General features: G+C 44.7%; 1 protein-coding gene across 1 annotated transcript in view; it reads left to right on the top strand.

The window, feature by feature from the left end:
• The first annotated feature begins 426 nt into the window (after positions 1-426).
• GLRA2 (glycine receptor alpha 2) overlaps positions 427-20,744 on the top strand; it is a 308,566-nt gene continuing 288,248 nt past the window's right edge. The window contains exon 1 of the mRNA XM_068135182.2: positions 427-614. Coding sequence (XP_067991283.1) covers positions 535-614 — 80 coding nt within the window. The 5' untranslated portion in view covers positions 427-534. The remainder of the gene's footprint in view (positions 615-20,744) is intronic.

The following is a 20,744-nucleotide window of genomic DNA, read 5'->3' as shown; positions in this document are numbered from 1 at the left end:
GTAGAATTTTCTTTCATTTATTTATTTCCTGCCTTGCACCTGTCATTCACACCTCCTCTGTCTTGGACAAGTGTCCATGTCATTTTTTGCACGTCCTTGTATTAACCATTCCACACCTCCCCTTTTGGAGGGTGGTCCATGGCACTGCCCTGTAAAGGTAACTCCATCCCTTTTAACTCGTACCCTCCTCAGTCCAACCTGAATTCCTTACTTTCAACTCCCCTTCCCTCTCTCCTCTCCCAATTCCCCATTATTCTGTGAATTCCACCTCCGTCTGCTTGATCCTTTCTCTGTCCCCTCTCCCTCCCCTTCCCGCACTCCCTCCCCATCCTCTCCATCGCCCACCCTTACTTTCCCCCCTCCCTCACCTCGTGCCTCCTCCCGGCCGCAGCCCCGGAGCGCAGGCTGCCCCGTTGCCGGGCGGCGCCGGGCAGCGGCCGGTCGGAGCTCCCACCGCGGCCGAGCCCCGAGTGCGTGCGAGAGGCGAGCGGCAGTTCCGGGGTCGGGCCCCCCCTCCGGTCGCGTCCCGGAGCCATGCCCCGCCGTGCAGCTCGCCTCCACGCAAAGCTGCCTGCTCTCTGCGTTCTGCTGGGCGGATTATCCGTATGTTGTGGGTAGGTGCAGCGTGAGTGTGCCGTGGGATGTACGATGATGATTCACCTGCGCCGACACCGACCTTCCTTCTCACCTGCTGATTGTCGGTGCCTTTATCCGCGATTTCCTAACGATATCCCCGTGAAGCAAAAAATCGCGAAAAAACAACAACCGAGCAATGATGGTCGATGGGGTTGTGGGGGTGCAGGTGGAGGTGGGGTTGGAGTGGGGTTGGGAGATGCGCACATGCCAATGTACTCGATGTGGGGGCAACAACGAGCGCATAGTACTCCCGCTCATGGTGTATATTATACCGTAGTGTTCAATAGCAACATGTCACCCGCTTTGATCGACCGTTCCATTCCACCCGGCCAAGGTGCTCACATACGGTTTATAACGCAAACATCGTAAAGTACCTGCTCCATGAAAGCAGGTGGACGTTCGAAGCGAAAGGTTGTCCAGGTGGAGACGGTGATCGCGAGGTTGCTGCAGATGAGTCGGTCACAAAAAGTGTTCTTCTCCAATTAAACAAGGTTTTGGATGAGTGTGATTGAACACAAGATGTGGTTACACCGATGTCTAACCACAACCGCAAGCAAAGGTGTTTCTATTACCTGCATGAAATCGTTCGCAGTGAAGGAGTTTGCCGATTGCGTTAATGGAATTTTTACTCCGTTGGGAAATGAAAATGGGAAAAAATAAATAGACGATACAACGGATATTGATCTGTATCGACAACTCTGTAGACACCACATTCCTGATAAATAAACGATCTCGGTATGAAGTACAAGCCATGAAATGTCATCAGAACGTTTCTGCAGAAAGCGTCGCGAAACTCGGATTATGAACTTGACATATCGATGAGCAGGTGCTGCGGGATATCTCCAGGTTGATTGCTTGACCGTTTCACAATCGATTCGTACACACACACACGCACACACACACACACACACACACACACACACACACACACACACACACACACACACACACACACACACACACACACACATGCGCGCGCGCACACACACACACAAACGCGCACGCGCACACACACACACACACACACACAAATCTGCACACACATACACACACACACACACACACACACACACACACACACACAAATGCACACACACATACACACACATATGCGCGCACACACACACACATACACACACACACACACAAACCTGCACGCACACACATACACACACACACAAATGCACACACACACACACACACACACAAACGCGCACACACACATACACATACACACACACAAATGCATGCGCACGCACACACACATACACACACATACACACACACACACACACACACACAAACGTGCACACACACACACACAAACGCGCACACACACACACACACACACACACATACACACACACACACACACAAACGCACACACACACACACACACACACAGCTGTGTTTCCGTACAAAGATAGACATATTGGTCGATTTGACAAAAGTCGCTCTCATTATCAAAACGCGAAATGATTGCGTCTCTGCGTGCAGTATCGCAATACATCTCCATTTTCGAGGTCTGACCACCCATCTTTAGTGACCCATTTCATTCTAGGGACATCCTGATAATGCTCATATATATATGTATATATATATGTACTGTATATGTATATAATGCGTCAACCCGAACTGCAAAAGGAGAGCACAGAGATGTGTTGTATAAGTGTTCCAAACACTGGTATACACCTTAGTTTATGGATTATGAGTTCCACTTGCAGGTCCTTCTGCTGCCGTGGTACCCCCGGACCCGATTTGCCATTCGTTGCGTGTGGGCATTGCGTTGGCGCAGTGGCTGCTTGGCGACCCAAGGTTCCGATTTTCAGCCTCTCCCACTGCGTCAGACGGGCAATTTTCCCACTAAATTGGTTCGACTGGAATTCTTCTTCGATTGGAACTGCGGAGTCAATCGTCTTGGGACTTGTAGGGCAAATCCACTGCCAGACGGTTGGGGTTCATCAAGTTTGGATATGGGAGGTCGTCAGATTAGGGGGGCTACACTTATTTTGTTACACAAACGCTTATTTTATTGTCTGTAATATAAGATAAATAGAACCACCTTTAGAGGCCATTTTTCCCCGCAGAGCAGGGGTGGGCCTTTTTTGGGCACCGTGGTCCCCTTTTTGAAGCAATGTTTTATGGCCGGATGCCCTTCCTGCCGCCAACCCTGTTAGTCGCCTCTTGCAACACGCAGGGAATTACCAGTGAACTGATACTCAATTTGCCGACCTCGGAAGGATGACAGGCTGAGTCAACCACCCTGGCGTTAATTCAGCGATCGACCGGGATTCAAACCCAGGATCCTAGGATCCCAAGCCGGCACCCTAACTGCTAAGCCAAATAACCCAAGTCCTAGGATCCCAAGCCGGCACCGTAACCGCTAAGCCAACGAACCCAGGATCCTAGGTTCCCCAGCCGGCACCCTAACCGCTAAGCCAACGAACCCAGGATCCTAGGATCCCAAGCCAGCACCCTAACCGCTAAGCCAACGAACCCAGGATCCTAAGATCCTAAGCCGGCGCCCTAACCGCTAAGCCAACAAACCCAAGATCCTAGGATCCCAAGCCGGCACCCTAACCGCTAAGCCAACGAACCCAGGATCCTAGGATCCCAAGCCGGCACCCTAACCGCTAAGCCAACGAACCCAAGATCCTAGGATCCCAAGCCGGCACCCTAACCGCTAAGCCAACGAACCCAGGATCCGAGGATCCCAAGCCGGCACCCTAACCGCTAAGCCAATGAACCCAGGATCCTAGGATCCCAAGCCGGCACCGTAACCTTGAAGCCAAAGAACCCAAGATCCTAGGATCCCAAGCCGGCACCCTAACCGCTAAGCCAACGAACCCAGGATCCTAGGATCCAAAGCCGGCTCCCTAACCGCTAAGCCAACGAACCCAGGATCCTAGAATCCCAAGCCAGCTTCCTAAGTGCTAAGCAAACGAACCCAGGATCCTAGGATCCCAAGACGGCACCCTAACTGCTAAACCAAAGAACCCAGAATCCTCGGATCCCAAGCCGGCTCCCTAACCGCGAAGCCAACGAACCCAGGATCCTAGGATCCTAAGCCAAGCCGGCTCCCTAAGCGATAAGCCAATGAACCCAGGATCCTAGGATCCAACGCCGGCACCGTAACCGCTAAGCCAACGAACCCAGGATCCTAGGATCGCAAGCCGGCACCGTAACCGCTAAGCCGACGAACCCAGTATCCTCGGATCCCAAGCCGACACCGTAACCGCTAAGCCAACGAACCCAGGATCCTAGGATCCTAAGCCAAGCCGGCTCCCTAAGCGATAAGCCAATGAACCCAGGATCCTAGGATCCCAAGCCGGCACCGTAACCGCTAAGCCGACGAACCCATGATCCTAGGATCCCAAGCCGGCACCGTAACCGCTAAGCCAAAGAACCCAGGATCCTAGGATCCCAAGCCCGCACCGTAACTGCTAAGCCAAAGAACACAGGATCCTAGGATCCTAAGCCAGCACCCTAACTGCTAAGCCGACGAACCCAGGATCCCAAGCCAGCAACGTAACCGATAAGCCGACGAACCCAGGATCCTAGGATCCCAAGCCGGCACCCTAACCGCTAAGCCAACGAACCCAGGATCCTATGATCCCAAGCTGGCACCGTAACTGCTAAGTCAAAGAACCCAGGATCCTCGGATCCCAAGCCGGCTCCCTAACCGCTAAGCCAACGAACCCAGGATCCTAGGATCCCAAGCCAGCTCCCGAAGCGCTAAGCCAACGAACCCAGAATCCTAGGATCCCAAGCTGGCACCCTAACCGCTAAGCCTATAAGATAAATGTGTAATATTAGATAAATCCCATATATTTTCTTGTTAAATAAACTGCAACTTCCTAGCAAAAATGAATGCAATGATTAATCAGTCAAAGGACATTCCGTAACGGGAGCAAATAATAATTATTTCAATCAGGGCAGTTGTTCATTGATTGGACTAAACGAGTTCTGTAAGAAAAGCTCTGCATGGTTACCTGATCTGATCACCTTCATGAAGTCTTGCGTGGGGACGAAGGTGTAAGCTTCCTGCTCTTCCATCTTAACTTGCACTCAAGTTGATAAACGAGTTTACATGCACATGGCCCATCTTTGTGCATCATCATCTACCTGGCAGACCTTTCATGAGGATTTAAGGGGACCCGAGCTCCCGTCATGCGTTATTTAAGGGGAACATCCCTTCCAACTTCCCTCGGATTTTGCATGAATGGCTTTTTTGTCAGTAGAAAATGTCGGTGTTCATGAAGCTGTTGGCTGCTGTGTGCCAGTGTGTTTACAATTCCTGATTGTCTTCTCACAATTTATTTTGAGGAGTGGACAGCTTGTATTGACAACTTTTCAAGCGGATATTGAGTAAATGTGTGTCGTTGGTTGTTGTTTTCATATGCAGGTTTCCGAAGGTGGAACGGAGCCTTCCCAGGTCTCCAAATATCCACCTGTATGTGTGTGTATCTGTGTGTGTGTATGTGTGTGTGTGTGTGTGTGTGTGTGTGTGTGTGTGTGTGTGTGTGTGTGTGTGTGTGTGTGTGAGTGGCTGTTGTTGGCTGCTTTCTCCACATGTGGGTGCGTGTTTGTGTGCACGTGTGTTATTTGGTTGACATTCATGTTTGAAGAAGGCCACTCGTATGAATCGTGTGAAACATCGAATCAATTTGTTTACAGTGCGGAAGTTACAGCCAACAATCACGCTCCAATATAGCAAGCGGTGTAACCTGGTGTCAAGGAACCTTCTAGAACACGAGACGATTTGCTGCCTGCAGTCCAGACAGTTGTTTGCAAATTAGCAGGTTGCCAGCTATGACTTGCCTACTCTTCACAAACGACATTGTGGGAAATTTATCATCCACCAATAATGCAAGCAGACAAGATGCCGCACACGTTGATGTATCAGGACAGCCTGGGGTATGAAACACCACGTTAACCATTTATAGGTGGGTTCATATTGAACCCAGGCTAGACAGCTTAGAGGTGAGCTGGGGTGGCGTTCGTCATTTGGGGGCTCCATACAAAACGCAACAAGAAAGAGCGATGAGAGATTGCAGACCCTCACCAGGATGTGTTTGTGTGGTTTTGTCCTTTGGGTCATTTGAGTCCTTAGGATCTTTTGTCTCTTTTGTGTCATGTGGGTCTTTTGTTTCCTCTGGATTTTTTTTGTTCCTCGGGGTCCTTTGGCTCCTCAGGATATTTTGTGTCTTTTGCGTCCTCTGGGTCATTTGGATTCTCTTGGTCTTTTGGGTCTTTGGGATCTTTAAGAGTCGTCGGGGTCTTTTGGGTGTTCGGGGTCCTCTAGGTCTTTCCGGTCTGTAAGAGTCTTTTGGTTCTTCGGGGTGTTTGGAGTATTTGGGTCTTTGGAGTATCGGGGTCTTCGGGGTCTAAAAAATATTAGAGGACTTGAAGGGTCTTCGGGTTTAAAATGGTCTTCGGGGTCTTAAATTGTCTTAGAGTTATAAAGGGTCTAAAGGTTTTCGGGATCTCAAAGGGTCTTCGGGTTCTAAAGGCTCTATGGGATTTTAGGGTTCTTCATGGTTTTTAGGGTCATCGTGGTCTTAATGGGTCTTGGGGTCGCAAAGGGATTTTGGGTTCTAAATAGTCGAATGTAATTAATAAACAGACGTTTTATACGGACAAACAGACATACAAACCACAGTCTTCTATCTGACCATCAATATGGCTTTCGCAAGGTAAGATCCATACCGGTGATATCCTTTCTTACATTACGAATGTCTGGGCCTCTTCTCTGAGAGATTTTGGGGAATCCTTTTTTTGTAGGCCTTGATATCTCAAAAGCCTTTGACAGAGTTTGGCATCGGGGTCCTGCTATCCAAGCTTCCCTCTTTCGGCTTTCCTCCTTCACTCTGCTCTCTCATATCGAGCTTTCCCTCTGACCGCTCTATCTCTGTAATTGTCCATGGCTCAACATCTCCCGCCTTCCCTATCAACAGCGGTGTTCCTCAGAGTTCTGTTCTGTCTCCAACACTCTTCCTTCTTTTTATCAAGGACCTTCTTTCTTCTACAAATAATCAAATGCACTCATATGCTGATGACTCAACATTGCATTCCTCCGTTTTTTCCATCTGCCCCATCTTCCCAAACTCGATGTACATCTCGTTTTATCACAACCTCCTCTTTAAATTCGGAGTTGGACAAGATTTCCCAGTGGGGCAAATGTAACCAGGTTAAGTTTAACGCTTATAAAACTCAATTTCTTCCCATATCTCTCTCCAAAACTCCTCTCATCTCTCCAATCTCCTTTGAAAGTTCCACAATTACACCATGCGTTTCAATAAACCTACTAGGTATTACCCTAACATAAAATCTATCCTGGAATCCACACATTACACAAATAGCTAAGTCTGCCACGAAGAAACTAGGAGTCCTGTTCAGATGTCGAAGATTCTTCTCCTCTCAACAGTTGCTTCAACTATATAAAGGATTGATTCGTCCTTGTATGGAGTACTGCTCTCACATCTGGGGAGGTTCTAGCTCCACATACTTACTGGACAGAATTGAATCCAAAGTAATTCGACTGATCAACTCTCCCAATCTGACCTCAAAACTCGACCCGCTCAAATTCCGTCGCAAAGTTGGCTCTTTCTCTTTTTTACAGACATTACTTCAGTTTCTGGTCCCAAGAACTTGCTGCCTGTGTACCTCCGCCATTAGCGAGACCACGGATTACTCGACAAGACACTACATCTCATGATTATTGTGTGGCCATTGGCAACTCAAGGGTGGGCCGTTATGATGTTTGTTTCTTCCCTTCCATGCCAAACTCTGGAATTCTTTACCTTCACATGTCTTTCCAAACACTTATGATCTTCCCCTTTTCAAAAAGCAGATTCTCTGCGCTCTCAAAAAACTCTTAGACTATTCTCTTCTTTACTTTTCTCTATCAATGCAGCTCTTTTATTTGGCCTGGCCTCGATGAGGACGACATAGTCTGTGCCTGGAGCCTTCTACATTAAAAAAAAAAAAAGACATACAAACAGACATACAAACAGACATACAAACAGACATACAAACAGACATACAAAAAGACATACAAACAGACATACAAACAGACATACAAACAGACATACAAAAAGACATACAAACAGACATACAAACAGACATACAAACAGACATACAAACAGACATACAAACAGACATACAAACAGACATACAAACAGACATACAAACAGACATACAAACAGACATACAAACAGACATACAAACAGACATACAAACAGACATACAAACAGACAGACATACAAACAGACAGACATACAAACAGACATACAAAAAGACATACATACAAACAGACATACAAACAGACATACAAACAGACATACAAAAAGACATACAAACAGACATACAAAAAGACATACAAACAGACATACAAACAGACATACAAACAGACATACAAAAAGGCATACAAACAGACATACAAACAGACATACAAACAGACACACAAAAAGGCATACAAACAGACATAGAAACAGACATCCAAACAGACATACAAAAAGACATACAAACAGACATACAAACAGACATACAAACAGACATACAAAAAGACATACAAACAGACATACAAACATACATACAAACAGACATACAAACAGACACACAAAAAGGCATACAAACAGACATACAAACAGACATACAAACAGACATACAAACAGACATACAAACAGACACACAAACAGACATACAAACAGACATACAAACAACATACAAACAGACATACAAACACATACAAACAGACATACAAACAGACACACAAACAGACATACAAACAGACACACAAACAGACATACAAACAGACACACAAACAGACATACAAACAGATACACAAACAGACATACAAAAAGACACACAAACAGACATACAAAGAGACATACAAACAGATACACAAACAGACATACAAAAAGACACACAAACAGACATACAAACAGACATACAAACAGACACACAAAAAGGCATACAAACAGACATACAAACAGACATACAAAAAGACTTACAAACAGACATACAAACAGACATACAAACAGACATACAAACAGACATACAAACAGACATACAAACAGACACACAAACAGACATACAAACAGACATACAAACAGACATACAAACAGACAGACATACAAACAGACATACAAACAGACACACAAACAGACATACAAACAGACATACAAACAGACATACAAACAGACAGACATACAAACAGACAGACATACAAACAGACATACAAACAGACATACAAAAAGACATACAAACAGACAGACATACAAACAGACATACAAACAGACATACAAACAGACATACAAAAAGACATACAAACAGACATACAAAAAGACATACAAACAGACATACAAACAGACATACAAACAGACATACAAAAAGGCATACAAACAGACATACAAACAGACATACAAACAGACACACAAAAAGGCATACAAACAGACATAGAAACAGACATCCAAACAGACATACAAAAAGACATACAAACAGACATACAAACAGACATACAAACAGACATACAAAAAGACATACAAACAGACATACAAACAGACATACAAACAGACACACAAAAAGGCATACAAACAGACATACAAACAGACATACAAACAGACATACAAACAGACATACAAACAGACACACAAACAGACATACAAACAGACACACAAAAAGGCATACAAACAGACATAGAAACAGACATCCAAACAGACATACAAACAGACATACAAACAGACACACAAACAGACACACAAACAGACACACAAACAGACATACAAACAGACACACAAACAGACATACAAACAGACATACAAACAGACACACAAACAGACATACAAACAGACACACAAACAGACATACAAAAAGACACACAAACAGACATACAAACAGACATACAAACAGACATACAAACAGACACACAAAAAGGCATACAAACAGACATACAAACAGACATACAAACAGACATACAAACAGACATACAAACAGACATACAAACAGACATACAAACAGACATACAAACAGACACACAAACAGACATACAAACAGACACACAAACAGACATACAAACAGACACACAAAAAGGCATACAAACAGACATACAAACAGACATACAAACAGACATACAAACAGACATACAAACAGACATACAAACACATACAAACAGACATACAAACAGACACACAAACAGACATACAAACAGACACACAAAAAGGCATACAAACAGACATACAAACAGACACACAAACAGACATACAAACAGACATACAAACAGACATACAAACAGACACACAAACAGACATACAAACAACATACAAACAGACATACAAACAGACATACAAACACATACAAACAGACATACAAACAGACACACAAACAGACACACAAACAGACACACAAACAGACACACAAACAGACATACAAACAGACACACAAACAGACATACAAAAAGACTTACAAACAGACACACAAACAGACATACAAACAGACATACAAACAGACATACAAACAGACATACAAACAGACATACAAACAGACATACAAACAGACACACAAACAGACATACAAACAGACATACAAACAGACACACAAACACCCAAATGCAATACGCTCTCCTCTGGCGAGGGTAATATTGGCCCAGTGGGCCCCGGTGAGCCCTGTCAATCTGTCATCACACGAAAATACGCAATTTGTTGTCCATCTGTCTGCCGTCGATGTATTCGGTCGTTACTTATGCAATTCTCAACCAACGTAACTTGCCAAGGGTTAAAAGGCAAAGGGTGTAGCGACTTCATCGCACCCCTCACTCGGAGTTCCGAAGGTGGGGCGACGCAAATTATCCTCGTCAATGTGAACGATGTTGCACCACTCCCGGTGGTGGTGGGAGAGGATATCCCAACCCTCAGTTGTATCACGAGGTAGAGGACTCCGTGTTATGTTTACACTCGCTTAACCTATGTCCGCTTTAGACTCGACCGCAAAGAAATCCAGAGGAATTCCCATGTTTTATTGCCTTTTTCTGCCTTGGGATTTGGGAAGGTGTATATATAGCAACTTGAGCGTCGTTCCACCTTATCGTGGCATTTCACCAAATAGTCCAATAATTGGGAGTAATAAAAACAAAAACGTGACCCTCTGGGTCAGATCTCTGTAAGATGTTCCTGGTCGCCATCCCCTCTGGCCCACATCATTTTATGGGATTAGAATGATGATAATCCCCTAATCTCACCACCACCAGCAGTAAACAAAAATTCATGTAAAAAGCGGATCCAGGCATGTGTTCCATCACTTGCTGTCGCTTGCCAAGCCGGACGTTCCTCGTCAACCATGTCGTTGGAGTGCTTGCTCGTGTGCTTAAGCCACTCGGTGAGCGCTCCACAAGCTCATTGGTAAGATAACACACCCAGCACATGTGCTAGACCGAAGACCCCTTTCTAGTTTTGCTGCTTGTGTGACGAAAATCGTTGATTTTGTGTGATTTTCAGCACTTTTTGCCTTTTTTAAAGCTATTTTTCGCTTTTCAGCTCCGCTGGAGTTGTCTCGGTTTTTCTTTTTCCATGGGAAGACGGACAGGTGCCGTGCTTTGTACCATTAGGAATTTGATTTCTGATTGAACCTGACTGAAACACATCTGATTTTCACAATATCGATATGTACAATTTTTTTTTATTTTTTTTTGTATACAAGATCGAGGCTCGTGTAAGAGCTAACATTAAACACAAAAAGACAAACCGACACATAAAAATATGATGAAGGGAACAGGAGACAAGATGGGGAGAGAGAAGGAAGCACACAAGTACAGCATTTGAGAGCGGGGACATCGGGAGATCTGTGGGAGGGAGATGGCTTGGGGGGAGGAGGCGTGTGAAGGGAGGGAGAGATAAAAAAACAAAAACCACAAGGACACTGCTTGGACTTCCAGGAAAGAAGTTGGAATTTCAAAAAAAGTGTATCTGGGGTGAATTAACGGGGGTAGAAAATATCAAGGTTTTGGATGGGGGAAGACAAGAGATGGTGGTGAACAGCCGTTTTAAAGATTATTAGGGATTATTCAAATTTTATTGTGATTATTGTTGCATTTGTATCCATTAAACCTAGTTATTATTCCACTTGCTTTCTCTACTAACCTCACCCCCTAATTTTGTAATAGTCCAGTCAAGTTAAGCAAAAGGAGAAAACGTTTTTTAAAATCGATTCATGATGTGACAGGCCTTTCTTTCCTTGAGATGGAGCATTCTCTTCACGCTGTTTATCACCACTCACAACTTGATATGTTTTGTTGGAAAGGTGAGACCCCACCCTCATGGACCCTCTCAAAAGATTGTGAACCACGATTGGTCATTTGGGGCCCCTTGTTGTCTCGGGGCCCCATTCAATTGGATGTTTTGCATGCCCTTAATGCTGCCTCTGGAGGTGAGTATGCATACCTCCTGGCTAACTTTCTAGTTGAATGTGTGGACATGCGCACGTGTCAGTCAGATATATATCATATGTGTCGATAGAAATCATCCAGTACAACAGTATAACCCCTGCCAAGAAATTGTGTCGGCAGCACTGATGCTCTGTAAGTGTATGGTACATCAGAATCAGAATATAAATATATATATATATATACATACATACAGTCACGTGAAAAGGTAACTACACCCCATGTAAAGTTTTGACTTTTTCAACATATTTCAACATACAGCTATTTGATCTTCATTTCAACAATATTGTTAGATAAAGGTGATATAATATAACAAATATCATGAAACATTTACATTTTGTAGTCCATTGTATAATTTAAATAAACATAAATGCAAATTTCGCATGTGAAAAAAGTAAGTACACCCCGACATTTATCACTACTTCAAATACCTAAAATTAGAATCAGGTGCACCAGCTCAGGTGCAAATGATTAGAACATCGTTAGAGAGGATCTTGGAGGAACCTGTCTTATTTAAACCTCAGGCATTTCGTTTGGATTGCTCTTTGTTGTTGAAGTGTGCGGCGTCACCATGCCTAGATCAAAAGAGGTCTCTGAGGCCTTCAGAAAGAAGGTTCGAGATGCCTACGAGTCTGGGAAGGGATTTAAAAATATCTCCAAACAATTTGAAATAAATCATTCGACTGTCTGGAAGATCATCTACAAGTGGAGAAGATTCCAAACAACTGTCAACTTGTTCAGCCCAGGCCGCCCCAGCAAGTTCAGCCCGAGAGCAGACCGCAATATGCTGAAAGAAGTCTCTAAGAACCCCAGAATGTCATCCCGGGACCTACAGGTAGCTCTTGCCACTGTTGATGTCAAAGTGCACGAGTCTACCATTAGAAAGAGGCTGCACAAATTTGATCTACATGGGAGGTGTGCCAGGAGGAAACCTTTGCTGTCCAGAAAGAACATCAGGGCAAGACTAAAGTTTGCCAATTAACACCTAGGCAAAGACTAGCACTTTTGGAACAATGTGCTCTGGACAGATGAGTCAAAGGGAGAGCTATTTGGCCACAGTACCAGAAGACATGTTTGGCGAAAACCAAAGACAGCATTTGACCACAAGAACCTGATACCAACTGTAAAGCATGGTGGTGGAAATATTATGGTTTGGGACAGCTTTGCTGCATCAGGGCCTGGGCAGCTCACCATCATAGAATCCACTATGAATTCTTCATTGTACCAGAGGGTGCTTGAGGATAATGTGAGGCCATCTGTCGGAAAGTTGAAGCTCAACCGAAGGTGGACCTTGCAACATGACAATGACCCGAAACATCTATCTATAATTCCAGTAATCTCTGTGTGTGTGTGTGTGTGTGTGTGTGTATGTGTGTGTGTATGTGTGTGTGTATGTGTGTGTGTCGTTTGTCTGTGACCGCTGTTTCTCGACAACCACGGGTCCGATATACTTGAAACTTGCCAGGTATATTGCTGGGGACCTGAGGATGTGCCTTTTCAAGGTTTCATATTAATCGGAGAAGTAGTTACCGAGCTATGGCGATTTATTTACCCGTACTCGCAAGCCGTTCGCTTTGGACCAAACCATTTCATGTAAATAGAGGGGGGGGATTGTCACCGTACTCGCAAGCCGTTCGCTTTGGCTTTGCGAATGGACCAAACCATTTCATGTAAATAGAGGGGGGGGGGGGGGGATTGTCACCGTACTCGCAAGCCGTTCGCTTTGGCTTTGCGAATGGACCAAACCATTTCATGTAAATAGAGGGGGGGGGGATATAATTTTAGATATATATATAGTACGGGCATGCCCTAGTACCAGTAAATCCACCAAGGAATAGCTGAAAAGAAAGAAATGGAGGGTTCTGGAATGGCCAAGTCAAAGCCCGGATCTAAATCCATCGAGATATTGTGGGGGGATTTGAAACGAGCTGTGCAACAATTTTGTGTTGAATAAATTATTGCAAAGTCAATTTTTCATTGTTTTTTGTTTAATTAGATCACCTTTATCTATAGAACGAATGAATGAATGAAGATCAAATATTGATATGTCCACATATGTTAAAAAGATAAAAAAACATTTCATGGGGTGTACTTACTTTTTCATGTGACTGTATATATATATATACATACAATGCATTCAGAAAGTATTCAGACCCCTTCCCTTTTTTCACATTTTGTTATGTTGCAGCCTTATGCTGAAATCGTTTAAATTCATTTTTTCCCTCATCAATCTACACTCAATACCCCATAATGACAAAGAGAAAAGAGGATTTTAGAAAGTTTTGCAAATTTATTAAAAAGAAAAAACTGAAATATCACATTGACATAAGTATTCAGACCCTTTGCTATGACACTTGAAATTTAGCTCAGGTGCCTCCCATTTCTCTTGATCATCTTTGAGATGCTTCTACACCTTGATTGGAGTCCACCTGTGGTAAATTCAATTGATTGGACATGATTTGGAAAGGCACACACCTGTCTATATAAGGTCTCACAGCTGACAATGCATATCAGAGCAAAAACCAAGCCATGAGGTCGAAGGAACTGCCTGCAGAGCTCAGAGACAGGATTGTGTCGAGGCACAGATCTGGGGAAGCCTACAAAAAATTTTTCTGCTGCATTGAAGGTCTCCACTGTCATCCTTCCGAGGTCGGCAAATTGAGTACCAGTTCACTGATAATTCCCTGTGTGTCACAAGAGGCAACTAACAGGGTTTTTTTTTTTTTTTTTTTTGTATACAAGATCGAGGCTCGTGAAAGAGCGAACATTAATCACACAGAAAGACAAACAGACACATAAAACAAATAACATCGGGAGCGGTAGACAAGATGGGGAGAGAGGGGGAAGGACACAAACACAACATTTGAGAGCAGGGACCGAGAGACATGGAGACATCGAGAGATCTGTGGGAGGGAGACGGCTTTGGGGGGTAGGCATGTGAAGGGGGGGGGGGGGGGTGGGAGAGGTATAAACATATGGACACTGCCAGGATTTCCAGGAAAGAAGTTGGAATTTCAAACAAGGTGGATCTGGGGTGAATTAGTGGGGGTAGAAAAGATCAAGGTTTTGGATGGGGGAAGATAAGAGATGGTGGTGAACAGCTGTTTTAAAGACCTGGAGGGAGGAGATGGATTGAAGGGAGTGTGGGAGTTTGTTCCAGAGGCGGGAGAAAAGAGGAATGAAAGAGTGAAGGTGAGCAGAGAGCCGAGATTTCGGCAGTTTAACCATCAGAGGGTTGCTGGCAGATCCTGTGCGACCTGTAGGAATATTTGGGGGACAGAGCACAGAGAGAGCTGGGGGAGCAAGGCCGGAGAGGAGTCGGTAGAAGACAGAAAGACCACCTACCTGCCTGCGGTGAGTGAGTGAAAGGCCTTCAGAGATAGCTTCATCGCGGGAGATTCCAATGATTTTGAAAGCTTTGGATTCAACAGCGTGAAGCCGAGCCAGGTGTGAGGCAGGAGCACCAGCCCATAGGGAAGAACAGTATTCCATTGAGCTGCGGATGAAAGCCTTGTATGTGGTGAGGAGCTCAGGTGTGCCGAGGAAGGACTTCGCACGACGGAGGATGCCCAGTCGACGACTGGCTTTGGAGGCCAGCTTGGAATTGTTTTCCCAAGAAAGATCATGGCAGATAGTGAGACCCAAAAGCTTGAGCGACAGAACTTCTTGGAGAGGATTGTTGAGAAAGTAGATGGGAGGGTTGTCCAGTCGATCTTTTCGGAGAGACATTGTAAGAGAGTGAGATTTGTCAGGATTGAAAGACATGTTCCACTTGTTTGACCAGTCTGTGATTTTGTCCAGGTCTTCAGAGAGTGAGGAGGCTGCAGATTGCCGATCTGAGGGAAGAGGAATGGAGCGGCAGAGAGTAGAGTCATCAGCAAAGAGATAGAGAGGATTTTCCAGAGAGTCGGAGAGATCATTGATAAAGACCAGAAAAAGCACAGGGCCCAGCACACTTCCTTGGGGAACTCCAGCCTGAACAGGAAGGGGATATGAGAGAAATCCATTCAGGGCCACACGTTGACTACGACCAGAGAGGAAGTCCGCAAGCCATGCATGGAGATTTCCATGGATACCATAGGAGGAGAGTTTGGTGAGCAGAGCTGGGTGCCAGACCGTATCAAAGGCCCGTGATATGTCAAGGGAGACAGCTCTGATTTCCTGTTTGGCATTGAGGACCTCCATCCATTGTTGAGACAGCAGAAGCAGCATGTCCAGAGTAGAGTGACCTGGTCTCAAACCAAATTGATGATCAGAGATCAAGCCATTGGAGAAGAGGAAAGATTTCATATCCGAAGCAATGATGGATTCCATGACTTTGCTGATAATTGGGAGCAGGCTGATTGGTCTGTAGTTGCAAGGATCTGTTTTTGCACCTTTTTTGTGTAAAGCGGTAATGTTAGCTGATTTCCAGGATGCTGGCAGATGACCTTGAGCAAAAACAGGAAGGGCATCTGGCCATAAAACATTGCTTCAAAAAGGGGATTTTTGCAAACTCCAAGTGGGCTTTCATGTGTCTTTCAAGCGGGCTCTGCAGGCAGTTCCTTCAACCTCATGGCTTGGTTTGGCGGCAGGAAGGGCATCTGGCCATAAAACATTGCTTCAAAAAGGGGACCACGGTGCCCAAAAAAGGCCAAACCCTGCTCTGTGGGGAAAAATGGCCTCTAAAGGTGGTTCATTGAAGGTTCCCAAGAGCACAGAGGCCTCCATAATTCTTAAATGGAAGAAGTTTGGAACAACCAGGACTCTTCCTAGAGCTGGCCGCCCGGCCAAACTGGGCATCTGGCCATAAAACATTGCTTCAAAAAGGGGATCATTGCAAACTCCAAGTGGGCTTTCATGTGTCTTTCAAGCGGGCTCTGCAGGCAGTTCTTTCAACCTCATGGCTTGGTTTGGCGGCAGGAAGGGCATCTGGCCATAAAACATTGCTTCAAAAAGGGGACCACGGTGCCCGAAAAAGGCCAACCCCTGCTCTGTGGGGAAAAATGGCCTCTAAAGGTGGTTCATTGAAGGTTCCCAAGAGCACAGAGGCCTCCATAATTCTTAAATGGAAGAAGTTTGGAACAACCAGGACTCTTCCTAGAGCTGGCCGCCCGGCCAAACTGAGCAATCGGGGGAGAAGAGCCTCGGTAAGAGAGGTGACCAAGAACCCGATGGTCACTCTGGCTGAGCTCCAGAGATCCTGTGTGGAGATGGGAGAAACTTCCAGAAGTACAACCATCACTGCAACACTCCACCGATCTGGGATTTATGGCAGAGTGGCCAGACGGAAGCCTCTCCTCAGTGAAAGACACATGAGAGCCCAAAGAATCTTGTTTCTCACAGTCTGAGAGTCCTTTAGGTGCTTTTTTGCAAACTCCAAGTGGGCTTTCATGTGTCTTTCAAGCGGGCTCTGCAGGCAGTTCCTTCAACCTCATGGCTTGGTTTTTGCTCTGATCTGCATTGTCAGCTGTGAGACCTTATATAGGCAGGTGTGTGCCTTTCCAAATCATGTCCAATCAATTGAATTTACCACAGGTGGACTCCAATCAAGGTGTAGGAACATCTCAAAGATGATCAAGACAAATGGGAGGGACCTGAGCTAAATTTCAAGTGTCATAGCAAAGGGTATGAATACTTATGTAAATGTGATATTTCAGTTTTTTCTTTATTATAAATTTGCAAAAAACTTTCTAAAATCCTGTTTTCTCTTTGTCATTATGGGGTATTGAGTGTAGATTGATGAGGGAAAAAATGAATTTAAACGATTTCAGCATAAGGCTGCAACATAACAAAATGTGAAAAAAGTAAAGGGGTGGGAAGACTTTCTGAATGCACTGTATATACACAGTCATGGCCAAAAATATTGGCACCCTTGCACCTTTTTCAAATAATTCACCATTTCTTCCAGAAAATTGTTGGAAGTAAAACATCTTTTGGTACCCACATATGTATTTCTCTGGTTTGCAGTGGAACAAAACAAAAAAAGCTGAAAAATTACTAAATCTTAGCTTATTACCTTCGCAAAAGCGGAAGGTTATGTTTTGATCGCTGTGTATTTATTTGTATGTCTGTGTGTGTGTGTGTATGTTATTCGCATAACTCAAAAAGTATTCAACCGATTCGCATGAAATTTGGTGGGATGATTGGTTATTATACGGGACACATTTGATTAGATTTTGGGAGCAATCGGGTCAAAGGTCAAGGTCAAGGTCACGAAAAGGTCAAAATCGTATTTTTACCATAGCGCGGTCAATTTTTATCCAATTGGCATGCAACTAATGCCAAAATGTTCAGAATTCAATGCCCGATCTTGTGATATACGACATGACCCAGTGAAGACATTACCCTTGTTAGCGGTTGGGGGTCAAAGGTCAGGGGGGTCACGACCTTGCAAAATGTGCGTTTTTTGTCATAACTCGGTCAATTCTTATCCGATTTGCATGAAATCAGCACCAAACTGTTCACTGTTCTGTTCCCTACACTCCCTTGCCAAGTACAGAACAGTAGCTGCGGCGAAGGTATGCGCTCTACCGAGTGCCCGTTCTAGTTACCTTCGCAAAAGCGGAAGGTTATGTTTTGATCGCTGTGTATTTATTTGTATGTCTGTGTGTGTGTGTGTATGTTATTCGCATAACTCAAAAAGTATTCAACCGAATTGCATGAAATTTGGTGGGATGATTGGTTATTATACGGGACACATTTGATTAGATTTTGGGAGCAATCGGGTCAAAGGTCAAGGTCACGAAAAGGTCAAAATCGTATTTTTGTTGTTCTGTTCCCTACACTCCCATGCCAAGTACAGAACAGTAGCTGCGGCGAAGGTATGCGCTCTACCGAGTGCCCGTTCTAGTTCCACACAGTTATCGTAAAATGGCCTGGACAATATTATTGGCACCTTGAAGAAGTTGTTAGAAATAATTAGATTTCAAGCAGGTGATTCTCCTTTACTTTGGAATTGAACTCACCTGTGGTGAGTTGCAGTTGCCTGTAATATAAATATCACTCATTACCTTCGCAAAAGCGGAAGGTTATGTTTTGATCGCTGTGTATTTATTTGTATGTCTGTGTGTGTGTGTGTATGTTATTCGCATAACTCAAAAAGTATTCAACCGAATTGCATGAAATTTGGTGGGATGATTGGTTATTATACGGGACACATTTGATTAGATTTTGGGAGCAATCGGGTCAAAGGTCAAGGTCAAGGTCACGAAAAGGTCAAAATCGTATTTTTGTTGTTCTGTTCCCTACACTCCCATGCCAAGTACAGAACAGTAGCTGCGGCGAAGGTATGCGCTCTACCGAGTGCCCGTTCTAGTTCAACCAGTTTGAATAGAGAAAAGGAGTCATTCTGCTGTTTTGTGTCACTGTGTGCACCGCAATGAGCATGGAGAAAAGAAAGAAAACCAGAGAATTGTCTGAGGAGGTCAGACACAAGATTGTAGCCAAACATGGACAATCCCAAGGCTACAACTCCATCTCCAGAGAACTTGATGTTCCTGTGTCCACTGTACACAATGTTGTCAGGAGGTTTAAGGCCCGTGGCACTGTAGCCAACCACCCTGGACGTGGCCGCAAGAGAAAACTTGATCAAAGATTACAGCGAAGGATTGTTCGAATGGTGGAGAAAGCACCTCCATCAACTGCCAAACAGATTCAAGCTGACCTTCAGACACAAGGTACGACAGTTTCAACTCGCACCATCCGTCGCCAGCTCAATGAAAGAATACCCAGGAGGACCCCACTACTGAGAGTGAGACATAAGAAAGCCTTACTGGAGTTTGCCAAAACACAACTGAACAAGCCAAAATCCTTCTGGGAGAATGTCCTGTGGACAGATGAGACCAAATTAGAGCTTTTTGGTAAAGCACATCATCTCTATGTTTATATATATAATAACCACCCTTAGAGGCCATTTTTCCCCGCAAAGCGGGGGTTGGCCTTTTTCGGGAACCGTGGTTGTTGTTGTTTTTTGGTCCCCTTTTTGAAGCAATGTTTTACGGCCGGATGCCCTTCCTGACGCCAACCCTTTTTGCCGCCTTTTAACGACAAACAGGGAATTACCAGTGAACTGGTACTCAATTAGCCGACCTCGGGAGGATGACAGGCTGAGTCAACCCCCCTGGCGTTAATTCAGCGATCGACCGGGATTCGAACCCAGGATCCAAGGATCCTAAGCCGGCACCCTAGGCGCTAGCCCAACACCAGGGCTAGCCCAACACCCAACATCATCTCTATGTTTACAGAAAACAAAATGGAGCCTTCAAAGAAAAGAACACCTTCTCTCCAGTCAAACATGGAGGAGGTTCAGTTATGTTTTGGGGTTGCTGTGCTGCCTCTGGCACTGGGTACCTTGAATGTGTGCATGGCATCATGAAATCAGGAGATTACCTAGGCATTTTGGAGTGCAATGTTCAACTCGGTGTCAGAAAGCTGGTCTCTGTCGAAGGTCATGGGTCTTGCAGCAGGACAATGACCCCAAACACATTTCAAAAAGCACCCAAGAATGGATCAAGTCAAAATGCTGGATTGTTCTGAAGTGGCCAGAAATGAGTCCAGATCTAAATCCCATTGAACACATGTGGGGAGATCTGAAAACAGCAGTTGGGAGAAGGCACCCTTCAAATCTGGGAGAACTGGAGCAGTTTGAACAAGAAGAGTGGGACAACCTGCCAGTAGAGAGGTGTAGGAA

This window comes from Myxine glutinosa, chromosome 14 (assembly GCF_964187855.1).
Source record: "Myxine glutinosa chromosome 14, kmMyxGlut1.1, whole genome shotgun sequence".
Lineage (NCBI taxonomy): Eukaryota > Metazoa > Chordata > Myxini > Myxiniformes > Myxinidae > Myxine > Myxine glutinosa.
Note: the sequence above shows the minus strand (reverse complement) of the source record. Positions and strands in the feature narration are given on the sequence as shown.